At 41.0% G+C, this 14,579-nt stretch overlaps 1 protein-coding gene across 1 annotated transcript in view; it reads left to right on the top strand.

The window, feature by feature from the left end:
- Positions 1-220: 220 nt before the first annotated feature.
- Pola1 (DNA polymerase alpha 1, catalytic subunit) overlaps positions 221-14,579 on the top strand; it is a 357,662-nt gene continuing 343,303 nt past the window's right edge. The window contains exons 1-4 of the mRNA XM_045140429.1: positions 221-344; positions 7,849-7,973; positions 9,243-9,339; positions 10,526-10,597. Coding sequence (XP_044996364.1) covers positions 302-344; positions 7,849-7,973; positions 9,243-9,339; positions 10,526-10,597 — 337 coding nt within the window. The 5' untranslated portion in view covers positions 221-301. The remainder of the gene's footprint in view (positions 345-7,848; positions 7,974-9,242; positions 9,340-10,525; positions 10,598-14,579) is intronic.

Genomic DNA, 14,579 nt, shown 5'->3' with positions numbered 1-14,579 from the left:
CGCAGAGCGTTCAAGAGGCTCCCTTTCAGCGCCCGACCGCTTTCCTTTTCTAGTTCTTCTAGGGCCTGCCTCGCCTAGGCTCGAGCTTTTCCCTCAGGGGTCATCACAGGGCGCCAAACGCGTACCCGCGGGAAGGCCTTGGGCGGGGCGCGGCGCAGCGCGGCGCGGCGCGGCACGTCAGTGGTCTTCCGGGCGGAAGTCCGCAGCCTCCCAAGCTACTGATTGGCTTGCGGGCTGGCGCCTGTCTCGGCCCCCGCGCCAGTTTCGGGCTGGTTGGCGCGGAATCGGAGTCTGCCGGACCATGGCGCTTGTGCACGGCGAGGACTGCGAACTGGGGGCGAGCGGTGAGGGTCGCCTCCGCGCTCAGGGCTCCGGGTTGGGGATTTGAGGGGTCGTGACATGACTGCGGGTAGTGGAGGCTCTGCTGGCTCCCCCCCCACCCCGAAAGTGGCGAGCTCCCAGATCGCCCCGTGAGACCGGTCTGTTTGGCCACAGACCTCCATCTTTTGGGGAAGAGACCCCGCGGGTGCGGGACTGGGCTTCCTCGTAGGGCCACCCACTGCAGAGGTTTGTTTGTTTGGGAAGTAGCCTCACCTTGACCACACTGACAGTCTCCACACTCTCTTGCCGTTTTATTTCCATTGGTGAGTCGCACCCACATGCTGGGCACAACTTCGTGGACACTGGTCTGGGTGGGACATGCCCTCCCCTGGCTGAAAGTGTTTCGCCGTTCCCATCGCAGGTGTCCCTTTGAGGGCTAGCGCAGAGCATCTGTGAGCTTCCCTTTCTAGGACTTCCCAGGATATTTATTAGCATTGGAAGTGAGCAGGAAAGGAAGCTGGAAGTGCTGTCACCAGATCCACATGCGTTTTGTCCAGGGCTGCTACTTTTATACATTAGTGCTTTTTCTTTCAATTCTCCCATGGAAAATTCTTAAGATGCTGCATAGAAATAGTGTTCAAATCTAGAGGTTTTGGAGGAAATTTGTAAAGAAAAAGTTATTTCAGATGCCCTGTATATCACTCAGTTTGTCAGTAGTAATCTTATTTTTGAAAGTAGAATACAAAAATGCAAATGGTTTTGTCTGATTTCTGATTTCTGAACAGTGTTCAACTAAAGTGCGACTCAACCACAGTGAACTTCTAACTTAAAATCAGATACTTCCCTTTCTTAGCCCACATCTCCTGTCAGTCACTCAAATGCATCACCATTAATGAGAACTTGCTTCCTAATCAGCTTCCTTTGCATTCAGCTAGTTGTAAATCACAGATTTCAATTTGTTCTTTAGCTTTTCGTTTAAGACAATTTATTTTGGAGAGTCGAGTAACCTGGATTACAAATGGATGTATGAGAACAGTCTTTGCAGCCCTCTATCAGTGATTTACCACTAAGCCCTTTCTTCACTGTAAAACTGAACTCCATCCATGAACATCAAGAAATCACTCTCTGGAGGATACTGTGCAATCTTGAGACCCCTCTTAAGTCATGGTGTTGATTAAGTAGTTGCGGTGGACTTGTGACTGGAATTTTTTCTTTAGAGCTGTCTCAAAGATTACTGATAGACTGCTGTAGGCTAGTTAGCATCCCCAGGCTTTCCTGGAGGGTGGAGGCACCCTTGGTAGAAATTTTGAAGCAATATTCGAATCTTTGTGAGGTTTTCCTCCATGGTTATTTTTTACTGCTAACTTACATATATGAAACATTGTAAAAAGGAAATTTAGTTTTTTCTTGTTAGCAGGTGGAGCACCTCAACAATAGCAGAAAAGTTGGTACTGTGGTCTATTTAGCAAATATTCATTATGTAGGTACTAGATTTAGGCGTTGTGCCAGGCTCTGACATCACTATGGTGAGTATACTGGATGTGGTTTCTGTCTTCATAGAGTGGAGAAAGTAAACACCCAGTTATATGTGTGCTATATTGTGTTTTCCCTGAGGGAACTGCTTTATTTTTGCTTTATGAAGATACACAATGATATTGTTAGGTGTGATGTGTGGGGTATGTGAATGTGATCACCCTGCAGTTACACACACACACATACACACACACACACACACACACACACACACACATGAGTTTCTCTCATATTTTTCAGTGCAAAATGAGATAATCATTTTCATTTAGTACTTACAGAGTTATGAAGTAGACATGGTAATCCCTTTTTCACTGGTGGGGCAGCAGAACATTGAAAGGTCTACAGCTAGCTGTTCCTGTGTATCTAAAAGGATCAGGGAAAAATTAATAATTAAAAAAATGGTACGTGGTTCATTCAGGAGCCAACAGCTACAGAAATCAACTCTAGTTGATTTAAACCAAAGGATTTTTTTTTAAATTACTGTATTTTCAGAGATCCAGTAGGACTAGAAAGCCAATCTGGGGGCAACTTACCCAGCGACAGTAACAAAAATTGTTACACCGGGCTAGAGAGGAGGTCATTACCAACTATGATCAGGTACTTAGGTCTTATAATGTATACATTAGGACAAGGCTGGCACTATGCCTTTATATTCTCAATACTCCTGCCACTGTTGATATTTCTTGAGGTTTCCTTAATCTCACTTTTCCCTCCTTGGTCATTGGTCTCTCTAACTTGAAGTCTGAACAGGTGCTTGTAATTGGTAGAGCCTTTTGTCTTTTAAAGATTTTATTTTTATTTATTTATTACAGTCAGAGGGGGGGAGAGAATGAGAATGGGTATGTTAGGGTTTCTAGCCACTGCAAATGAATTCCAGATGCTTGCACCACCTTATGCATCTGGCTTATGTGGGACCTGGAGAATTGAACCTGGGTTCTTAGGCTTCTCAGGCATGTCCTTAACCACGAAGCCATCTCTCCAGCCCTAGAGCCTCGTTTTTGTGCCCATAGCCTAGTTAAAAGGTTTCTGGGAAAGGTCACCACCTAATTTCTCTAGTGGGGCATAGGTTATGTGAGTCCTCAAGACTTGTAAGGAGAGAATTTCACAAACAGTTGCAGATCCTGAATAGCTTAAAACAATGCAAACCAGACTGTTGTAATGTCAGTGCTTTGGAGGCTGAGGCAGGAGTATCATAATTCAAGACTCTCCTGGCTATGTAGTCAGATTTTGTTGCAAAGAAAAATAAAATTACATAAAACAACAAGATGAGATGAATGTGTACTGATAACTGGCTACCTCTTGGTCTCAGGTCAGCCAGTAAATGGCAGAGTTGGGACATCTACTTTTTTAAAAAAAATTTTTATTTCTTTATTTGAGAGCGACAGACACAGAGAGAATGACAGATAGAGGGAGAGAGAGAGAATGGGCGCGCCAGGGCTTCCAGCCTCTGCAAACGAACTCCAGACGCATGCGCCACCTTGTGCATCTGGCTAACGTGGGACCTGGGGAACCGAGCCCCGGTTCCAGGTGCTTAACCGCTACGCCATCTCTCCAGCCCCTACGTCTTAATATCAGTTCTGCTTGCTGAGCACTCTCATAGTAAACTTACATTCTATGTGGACTTTCTCTCAGATTCTGAATATACTTCACTCCTTTGTAATTTGCCTCAGTCCTCTTCTGTTGGTGCAGCATTGTACCCTGTTCTCTGAGGTTGACATTCTGTTCTTCTTTCCAGGCCTGTGTTGGAGACTGCCTCTGAAATATTTCATGTTTTCCTGGATAAAATTAATGTCTCTCCTCTTTACATTTCCATTGAATTGTTATCCCTTATAATGTGCCCTGTTTGTATTCTGAGGGAAGTCTCAGGTCTGCATTACTTGACTGTGATCATCTTGAGGACAGAAAATTCCTTACTTGTAATTGCACCTCAAATATTCTGTAGTGGTACAGTGCTGCTTATAGAGTAAGTCTATTTAAAGACCCTAGAGATTTTGTAAGGATTGAAGGTCTTGAGGGGAATAAACTGAGGCTGGCATTTCACTCTTAGAAAAAATTATTTTATTTGAAAGAGAGAGTGAGAATGGGTGCACTAGGACTTCCTGCCACTGCAAGCAAACTCCAGACACATGTGCCACTTTTCACATCTGCTTTTATGCGTACACTGGAGAATCAAGCCTGGGCCCTTATGCTTTGCAAGCATGCATCTGTAACCACTAGAGCAATATCCCTAGCCCATATTTCACCTTTTAAAAATTTATTTATTTATTTATTTTTATTGAGAGAATGGGCACGTCAGGGCCTCTAGCCACCATGTACCTCTCTGGCTTGTGTGGATTCTGGGGAATCAATCCTGGGTCCTAAGGGTTTGCAGGCAAGAGTCTTAACTGCTAAGCCATCTCTCAAGCCCCACCCTCTCGTTTACTCTTAATGGCCATGTCTAATAATATCTGAAACCTTTTCATGTAGGCCTACTCAAGAGTTTTTAAATCACTTGAATGACACCCCAGATTATGTGGCTGCCATCAAGTACCTGCCTTCTTTAATTTCTTTTCTTAATGTCTTTCTGAAGATGGATTTAAAAGTTAAGATGTGAATGTGTCAAACAATTGACTTAGATATTATAGAGATTTCATTTCCAGAAAGCTAGCAAAAATTCTAAGTACGATCTACCTTTAAGATCAGTTTTCAACAGTTTATTGCCAGCATTTGGTACATGTTCTCTAAATTGTTTCTATTTCAGTTAGACACTTAGTCAAACAACTGAATGTTACTAATGTTCCATTGTGGGCGGTTTTTTTTTTTTTGATGTCTCTTAGTATGTCTTCTGTGTCTACTCCTTTTAATAAATTAATTGTGTAATTAATTAATAGTGGTGTTCACCTTTAATCCCAGTACTTGGGAGGCAGAGGTAGGAGGATCACCATGAGTTTAAGATCACCCTGGGATTACATAGTGAATTCCAGGTCAGTGTGGGCTAAAGTGAGACCCTACCTTGGAAATAAATAAATAAATAAATTAGTACCAGATGCAATAAAATACTTAATTCCACACATGTAGATGGCATTTATGCTGAGCCTAAACTCATTGCTGTGAAGTAGCACTGTTGACTTGATCATTCATTAGCTGGTTTTTGGTATGTGTGTGAGGTGATCATTTTGTAATTATGAAAAACATAGATAAGGGCTGGAGAAATAGTTCAGTGGTTAAGGCACTGGCCTGTAAAGCCTAACAACCCAGGTTTCATTTCCCAGTACCTACATAAAGCCAGATGTACAAAGTAGCACATGCATCTGGAGTTCATCTGCAGGGGCTGGAGGCCCTGACATGCCCATTCTCTCACTATCTCTCTCTGCTTACAAATAAATAAAAAAATAAAAAAATATTTTTTAGGGTTTTCGAGGTAGTAGGATCTCTAGCCAAGACCTAGAAGTCACTCTGTAGTCCCAGGCTGGCCTTGAACTCACAGTGATTCTTCTACTTTTGCCTCCTAAGAGCTGGGATTAATGGTGTGCACCACCATGTCCAGCTCTTAAAAAAATATATTAAAAAAGCATAGGTTAGAAGTTGAAGGAATGAACACTGAAATCCTCTGGTATTCCAGTACTTTTTAGCAAACGCTTAGCCTTTGTGCTTTTTGACTACGGTTTTATGATGATGTAACAAATTGAGGCCTTGAAATCAGTGAGAAGATCAATAGTTTCCCTTGAGCCATCTTTTAAAATTCCCCTGCTCCTAATCTGTTTCTCCTTTAGATTTCCAGGTAATTTATTTAGTCCATGGACATGCCCTGAACGTGTCTGATTTAATTAGGTAATTTATTTAAACCTCTGTTAGGGCTTGTGCTGCATCTAAAAAGTTTCAGAACCACTTGCTACTTATCTCACGTGTTAGCTTGTAAGTTTTTTATTTTTTAAAAAAATATTTTATTGTGCTGGAGAGCTGGCTTAGCAGTTAAGATGCTTGAGAAACCTAAGGACCTAGGTTTGACTCCCCAGAACCCACGTAAGCCAGATGCACATGGTAATGCATGTGTCTGGAGTTCGTTTTCAGTGGCTAGACACCCTGGTGTGCCCATTCTCCCTCTTCCCTCTCTAATAAATGTTTTTTTTTTTTTTGAGAGAGAGAGAGGGAGGGAGAGGGAGAGAATGGGCTTGCCAGAGCCTCCAGCCACTGCAAATGAAAATCATACACATGTGCTTCCTTGTGTATCTGACTTATGTGGGTCTTGGGGATTGAACATGGGTCCTTAGGCTTTGCAGGTAAGTGCCTTAACTGCTAAACCATCACTTCATCCCCAGTTTGTAAGTCTTTTTTGTTGTTTGTTTATTGAGGTAGGGTCTCCCTCTAGCCTTGGCTAACCTGTAATTCACTGTGTAATCTCAGGCCTCAAACTCAAAGTGATCCTCCTATGTCTTCCTCCCCAGTGCTGGGACTAAAGGCATGTACCACCATGCCTGGCTCCAGCTTATGATTTTTATTTATTTATTTATGAGAGAGAAAGAGGGAGAGGGAGGGGGAGAGAGAGAATGGGTGCACCAGCGCCTCTTGCCTCTGCAAACAAATTTCAGACACATGTGCCACCCTGTACATCTGGCTTACGTGGGTACTGGGGAATTGAACCTGAGTCCTTAGACTTCACAGGCAAGCACTTTAACCACTAAGCTGTCTCTCCAGCCCCAGCTTATTATTTTTTATGAGTGTAAAGACCATGTCTTTTTCATCTTTATGTTCCTCATAGTGCCATATAATTTGCAAAGAGTAGATGCTCCTTCAATCTTTTCCACTGTTGATTAATAGAATAAAAAGTGAACTGTCCTTTTACGACTCACTGGATTACTTGTGTCTTATTATTTCTAATGGAAAGGTTATAGATTTGCTAATGACTGGTCTCCTTTCTTTAATGCTTCTGCCAGGTTTAAGTTTGAGATCTTTTTTTTTTCTTATTAAATACACACTTTGTATGGACACATCAATCAACATATCATGTGTTGGTGCCATCATTTCCCTCCTCTCTGACCCCATTCCACTGAGGACCCTCTTCAGTGGGATTGCTGGCATTCACCATGGGGTTGTCGGTTATGAGTTGTGAGAACAGCAGTCAGTTACTGTGTGTGTGTGTGGGGGGGGGGCAATGCCTTTGGATACTCCCTCCCACCCTGTGGCCCTTACAATCTTTCCAGCTCCCTCTACTTCAAAATTCCCTGAGCCTTGTTAGGTTGTGTTTTAATGTGTTTTAAGTCTACTTTAGTGTTGAGCTCTCATCAGCTTCTGGATTTCTTCTTTGGTATGTGTTGAGTATCCTCAGTGTCTGTCTCTGTCACTCTGGCACATGTTGTCAGGCTTGCCAGGAAAGTAGCCCTCTTGCTCATCTTGCCAATTCTGTGGTTTCACCTGGGCCCTGGCTGATGTGCGAGGGTTGGTTCATCTGCCAAGGAGTCAGATATCTTTTCTTGTCTTCTTTTTTTCTTCTTCTTTTTTTTTTTTTTTTTTGTTTTCTAAGGTAGGGTCTCACTCTAGCCCAGGCTGACCTGGAATTCAGTATATATTCTCAGGGTGGCCTCGAACTCATGGCGATTCTCCTACCTCTGCCTCCCAAGTGCTGGGATTAATGGCATGCACCACCACACCCGACTTTTTCTTGTCTTCTTGATAGGTTTTGTTTGTCCTTGGTTCTTGCTGCCTTTTGGTCTGAGCACACAGGCCTCCAGTACACCGGCACCTCTCCTAGTCCAAGCACACAGGCCCCAAACATGCCTCAAGATTTTCTTCTTTTGCAAGGAAATAAAAACTAACAATGGCTTCAGTTGTTTTAACTGAATCATGGAGGAAATTTCTAGAGAGCCACTGAATCTTCATATTTGGCCCTGGGCTTTGTGCATCTTAACATTCTAAAAATACTCACTTCGGTATTATTATTGTCTAGAAACATTCCTTTGTTTCTGGGGGATGATGGCTAATAATTTTGTAACATGTGGATTTGTCCTTTTTTTCCAGCTGTCTCAGATTCAGGCAGTTTTGTAGCTTCTCGAGCTCGGCGGGAAAAAAAGTCAAAAAAAGGTCGCCAAGAAGCACTAGAAAGATTGAAAAAGGCTAAAGCTGGTGAGAAGTATAAATATGAAGTAAGTAATCATTTTCTCTCTTTTTCTTTTTGGTTTTTCAAGGTAGGGTATTTTTCTAGCCCAGGCTGGTCTGGAATTCACTACGAAGTCTCAGGGTGGCCTTGAACTCATGGTGATCCTCCTACCTGTACCTCCCGAGTGCTGGGATTAAAGGCATACGCCACCACGCCCGGCTCATTTTCTTTTTTAAAAATTTTTTTTTGGTTTATTTTTATTTATTTATTTGAGGGCTACAGGCAGAGTGAGAAAGAGGCAGAGAGACAGAGATAAAGAGAGAATGGGCATGCCAAGGCTTCTAGCCACTGCAAACAAACTCCAGATGCCTGCCCCCCCCTTGTGCATCTGGCTAATGTGGGTCCTGGAGAATCGAGCCTTGAACCAGGGTCCTTAGGCTTCACAGGCAAGCGCTTAACCGCAAAGCCATCTCTCCAGTCCAGCCCAGGGATTTTTTTAATAAGGTTATCTATGCGGTCTTGCCAACCAGCCTGCTGTGTTCTCATCTGAGAAGTCAGTGGTTTGTCATGGGCAGTTGCAGCAGTAATGTATGTCTGTCTGTTCCATTTGTTGGTTTAACTATGCATTGGCAGTCTACATTCTTCATACCTGTGGTTCTTGCTGCTCAGACCCTCTGGTGGACAGGTAACCAGTGTGATTGGAGGACCTTGGACTTGCCTTTCAAGTACTTCAGCATTTAAGTTCCTGTGTGCATTGTGGTAATCAACGGAAGGCAGACAGATCACTCCAAAACAATTTTTTGTTTGTCTGCAGAATCTAGAATATATTTGCTAATTTTTGGAGGGGATGAATTTGAATTTTATTTATTTGGTTGAACAGTTATTAAAATTATTATCTATTTGCATGACACCCATCAGCTAATGGAGAAAAAGCATGGTATACTTCATGCATTTGTTAAGGTATAGGAGAAACTAGTCTAGAAATTAGGTGAATAATCCCCAAAGCAGCTAATGAAGAATTGGCTATAATTCAGTTTGTTTTTTATGGATTAGATGAGTAATTGATGGTGTGACAAGTATATTATGCTAATGGAATCATTTAATATCTTATGTTAACACCCACTTAAAAGGAATACTAAGTTAATTGATGTCTATTTAAGGAAAACCCTGTAGTGGTGTTGAATGTCAGAACTCATGATTTGGTTGCAGCTACTCTGTCAGGCTGCCATTCCAATTTTAATTTGACTTTTTAAAATCAGAATTGTTTAACACTTTCACTCCATTTGAAGCTTTTTCTTAAACTTTGCAATGGCAGGTCGAGGACTTCACAAGTGTTTATGAAGAAGTTGATGAAGAGCAGTATTCACGGCTGGTTCAGGCTCGCCAGGATGATGACTGGATTGTGGATGATGGTATGTGGGAGGAAATTGCTTTTGCATGCCAGGCACTGTGTTAGTTGCTTCTTGATTGTCATGTGGCAGAGTTGCTGCTATGTCTGAATAAATGTAAGGCATTGTTAGGATCATGTCTCTAGTTTAGATTTTTCTTAGTTATTTTAGGATGAGGAAGCAGAATGTTGGGAACCTGATATTACAGCATTTTGAAGAATCTAGGCACATATGGTCAGAATAAATCCCTAGAATGTGGCCTTATAGGAATTGAGAGGGTGCTTGGGCCCTGGGTTCAGTCCACAGCTTACTGCCACCCTGTAACAAAAAGAAATTGGGAGGAGTCACATGTCTGTGGATTCAACACATATCCCCATAGCAGGTTCGGGTTTTACCTTTTCAAATGTATGACCTTGGAAAAGTCAGTTAATATCACTGAGTCACAAATTATCCTTCTGTAATGTGGAAATAAAAATAAAAAGACAAACAGACCTAGCTCTAAGAGTTGCTATGAGGAGTGCATGAGGTTGAAGGTGTGAGAGGTAGGTTGAGCAAAGTATAAAAACACTGTGTAAAGCTGGGCCTACTGTTCTTGTATAAACATTCACTAGTTCCTGTTTGTAGAGTCTGACTTTGGCTACGTGAATGCTGACCACAGGAAGAAGATGGGGCCTGTGCCTATGGTTATTATTTTACTTATGTAATTGAACTCAGCTGTGTCACTATTCTGTTTACATTTTCATAGACTAAAACTATTATCAAACAATCTTTTGTGGTAGTTTTTTGATTCTGTGGGTCAAATCATTTCTTTAGCTTTCCTAGCTAGAATATACCCTTTGGATTTCACTCTGCATCTGCTCTGTGGATGCTACACTTGTCTGACATCTGCTTGAACAGGATTCTGCCAAAGTTACAATGAAATAGGCCAGGAGAATATTTGAGTTGGTATAAAAATGTTTTGTTTTTGTTTGGGGGCAGTGGTTAAAGTAGCACTGTCTACTTGTATGTTTGTTCATTTTTTTGAGGCAAGTTCTTACTATATAGCCCAGGTACTACTCAGTGCACCCTCACTGTGTAGCTACAGCTGGCCTCAAACTTGTGGACCTTCTTGCTTAGTCTTGGGAGTGCTGAAGTTACAGAGGTGTTCCTCCATGCTCATCTGTGGCCCACTTTTCAAAATTTGATTTAAACATCCAATTTTGTTCTATAGATGGTATTGGTTATGTGGAAGATGGCCGAGAGATTTTTGATGATGACCTTGAGGATGATGCCCTTGATACTGGTGAGAAAAATATCTACATCTTTTTCAAGAGAAAAAAAAAATTGTGCGATTTAAGATGACTTGGTATTCTGATATACTTAGCCTTTGAGAAAGGCCTGTAATAATTGTCTAGATAGAGAATATCTTCTAGTGAGAACAGCATTACTGTGTAGAAAATCACATGTAAAAAGCAAAGCTACCACCAGGAGTTACTAAGTTTTATGTCCCCATCACCCAAAGAGTTTGGTCTTATACTTATTTTGAAATTCTTAGTCCTATAGTCATTTTTGATTTGTGAATTTTGAGGGTTACAATGGTAAGTAAAGCCTTTTAATTCCTACTGGAGTAATATACTTAGAATTTTAGCTCTTTGATTATTGTACGCTACAAAAGCATGGTTCAGAGTTAATGTAATCAACTTGCTTTCTTTAATTGAAATTTAAAATGAAATTACATTTTGTCAGATTTTGTTAGCTACTCAATTATTGGCAACTTTTTGAATAAATAAGTCTGACTTGGTACCTGTAAAATGAGAATGAAAAAAAAATTCTCTTTTTTGTTTGATTTGTTGATTTGTCTTCTACCACTAAGTGGTAGATCAAGAGTCACCAACTTATGGCTCATTCGCAGTAGATCTTTTTAAAATGTTTATTGAGATAAAATTCACATGCTGTACAATTTGTCTGTTTAAATTGTTCAATTCAGTGGCTTTTAATGTAGAGTTGTGCAGCTATTAAAGTTAATTTTAGGACATTCTTATTTTAAAAGGAAGTTATATATGTTTTTATTATAGTCCTTGAGCTAAGAGGTTTTTAACTTTCTTATCTGTGTTTTTTCAAAGTTTTAATTTATTTGAGAGGGTGAGAGAGAAAGAAGCAAAGTGGGGGGGGGGGGAGAATGAGAATGAATGGGGTGTGCCAGGGCCTCTAGCCACTGTAAACAAACTCCAGATGCATACACTATCTTGTGCATCTGGCTTATGTGGGTCCTGGAGAATTGAACTGAGCTGTTTTGGCTTTGCAGGCAAATGCCTTAACCACTAAGCCATTTCTTCAGCCCACCTGTGTTTTTCTTTTTTTTTTAAGGAAAAAGGTCAAGGAGAATATGTACTACTTAAGGTAGTAGTATGAGAAAATCCTGTTAGGCCACTGTTGTAGTTACATTCTCATTGCAGGGATTAGACACCCTAACCAAAAGCAGCTGATGGGAGGAGAGTTTTTACTTTGGCCTACAGTCTTGAGAGGAAGCTCTGTGATGGCAGGGGACAGCGTGGCATGAACAGAGGCTGGGCATCACCTCTGTCAGGGCAGGTGGAAAACTGCAGCAGGAAAGTGAACCAACTCTGGCAAGGGAAAGCAGGCTATAATACCCCTAGGCCTGCCCCCAACAACATACCTCCAACAAAGGGTCCCCCACCAAAATTGCCACCACCTGCTGAAAAAATCATTTAAAACACCTGAGTTTTTTGGGGGACATCTGATTCATACCACCACAGCCATAAAGCCTTTTGGATCTGTTCTGTTCTTTATTGTATACCTGGACCCTCATTTGCAGATTAACATTTTGTAACACTTGCTTTCTCTCCTTCTTCCCACCCACATACACATAGACTTTTGTTTTTGAGGTAGGGTCTTACTCTAGTCCTGGATGATGAACTCATTGTGTAGCCCAGGCTGGCCTTGAACTCATAGTGATCCTCCTACTGAGGTAGCCTCCCAAGTGCTGAAATTGTAGGTGTGACTCATCATACCTGGCTTAGACTTTTTGTGGTAAATATATTTTCTTCTTCTTCTCTCTTTCTCTCTCTCTCTTGTGTGTGTGTGTGTGTGTGTGTGTGTGTGTGTGTGTGTGTGTGTGTGAGGTAGGGTCTCATTCTTGCCCAGGATGATCTGGAACTTACTCTATAGTTCCAGGCTGGCCTTGGACTCAAAGAGATCCTCCTACCTCTTCCTCCCACATTTAGGATTAAAGGCATGCACCACCATGCTAAACTGTTGTAATTTTTTTTTTTTTTGAGGTAGGGTCTTGCTCTAGCCCAAGCTGACCTGGAATTCACTATGTAGTCTCAGGGTGGCCTCAAACTCACAGTGATCTTCCTACCTCTGCCTCCCGAGTGCTGGGATTAATGATGTGCGCCAACATGCCCGGCTTGTGGCAAATATTTCGAACTTCAGCAGTGATTTCTTAATATGGATTATTGTCTGTTTAACCATAGCACCATTATTTTGGTATTATCAATACATTTCCCATAATAACATTTTTCTTATTCACCCAGTAATGTGTTATGGCTGTGTTTTTTTAAATTTATTTTCCATCTTTTTATTATTTGAGTGTGTGTATGTATGTAGATGTGTACGGTGTGTGTGGGGAGGTTGGGGTTGTACATGCTATAGCATACTTAGAGGTCAGAGGACACCCTTGGGGTGTTTGTCCTCTCCTACCTTCTTTTTGAAAGAGTCTCCTTTGTTCTTGCTATTGTGTGTGTGCCAGTCTAGCTGGCCCCTGAGCTTCTAGATTTTCCTGGCTCAGCCTCCTATTGAAAAGTGTGTTGGGATCACAGATGTGTGCCCTACTTTGTGTCTGGCTTTATGTTGGTGCAAAAGAACTAAACCCAGGGAGGCTTGCAAGCCAGTGCTGTTAATTGTTGAGCCATTTCCCCAGCCCCTATAAGCTGTTTTTTGTTTGTTTTGGTTTTCTCAAGGTAGGTTCTCACTCTAGCCCAAGCTGATCTGGAATTCACCACAATGTAGTCTCAGGGTGGTCTTGATCTTACAGCAATCCTATTACCTTTGCCTCCCAAGTGCTGGGAATAAAGGCCAACACTCCTGGCTTTATTTTTTCCCCATGCATAATCTATTTTAGTTTTCATGTCTCTTCAGTCTTCCTTAGTGTGGAACAGCAATTTTCTCTTCACTGCCATTTACCTACACATCTCTATTGTTCAGTATTCCTCACTAGAAGCCTGGTAAGGTCACTAGACCTTAGGTAGGGAAATTGACTTCAACAATCCACTTTAAGAACTTAGAAATTACAGAGTTTTGGCTAGAAGTAAAAGGTCAACTCTTTATTGTATAGATCTAATCCCTGGTGTGCTGTTTTCAAATCGAGGCAAAAATATATTTACATGCCAGTGAGGAGAAATCAGTGAGAAAACATTAAGACAAAACAGAAACACTAAATTGTGGAAAAATTATTTCAAATGTTTACTTGTATTGTTTATTTTTTTGTACTTTCTGTCTAAACCCTACTAACCTTAAATGGTGAGTGTAAAGCCTACTTATGAAGCCTTTCTTGCCAATCCATCCCCTATTGACCTTTTCATACTCAGTCTAAAAGCCTGAGTTTTGTATACTAACATTTTAACCATTAATTACATTGTTTCCAAACTGTTCCAAAAGATCTTGGTAAAAATGTAAATTTCTTTATGTAATTCTCTTGATTTACAATATTCATAAATGTCCTACCAACCCTTTCCACTAAAATTTACCATTAATGAGATACATTTGTAATGTTTGCAACCCACACCAGTGTCTAATTCCAGAATATTTTCATCATTTCAAATGGAGCTCTTGTACTCATTAAGCAGTCATTCCCCAGTCTTCCTCCCTTTAGTGCCTAGCAGCCATTAATCTGTTTTTTGTGTCTATGGATTTGCTTATTTTGAACATTTCATATAAATGGAATCATACAGTATGTGTACTTTTGTGTCTCGCTTCTTTCACTTACAATGTTTTCAAGTTTAATTCACTTTGTAGTATATGTTAATACTTTATTCCTCTTATGACCAAATCTGGTGTGTCAATGTGTGCAACACATTTTGCTTATTTCTTCATTAGTACAGGTACAGTTGGGTTATATCTATCTGTTGTTTAGTTATTGCACTTAGTGTTACTATGAATATTTGGGTTCAAGGTTTTGCTTATATACTTTTGTTCACTTTTAAGAGGTATATGCTTCATAATTGTAGGTTATGTATTTGTATTTCTCACACAAAAATAATGTA

This window comes from Jaculus jaculus, chromosome X, assembly GCF_020740685.1.
Source record: "Jaculus jaculus isolate mJacJac1 chromosome X, mJacJac1.mat.Y.cur, whole genome shotgun sequence".
Classification (NCBI taxonomy): domain Eukaryota; kingdom Metazoa; phylum Chordata; class Mammalia; order Rodentia; family Dipodidae; genus Jaculus; species Jaculus jaculus.
The sequence above is the reverse complement of the archived record's forward strand: the minus strand, read 5'-3'. Positions and strand labels throughout refer to the sequence as shown.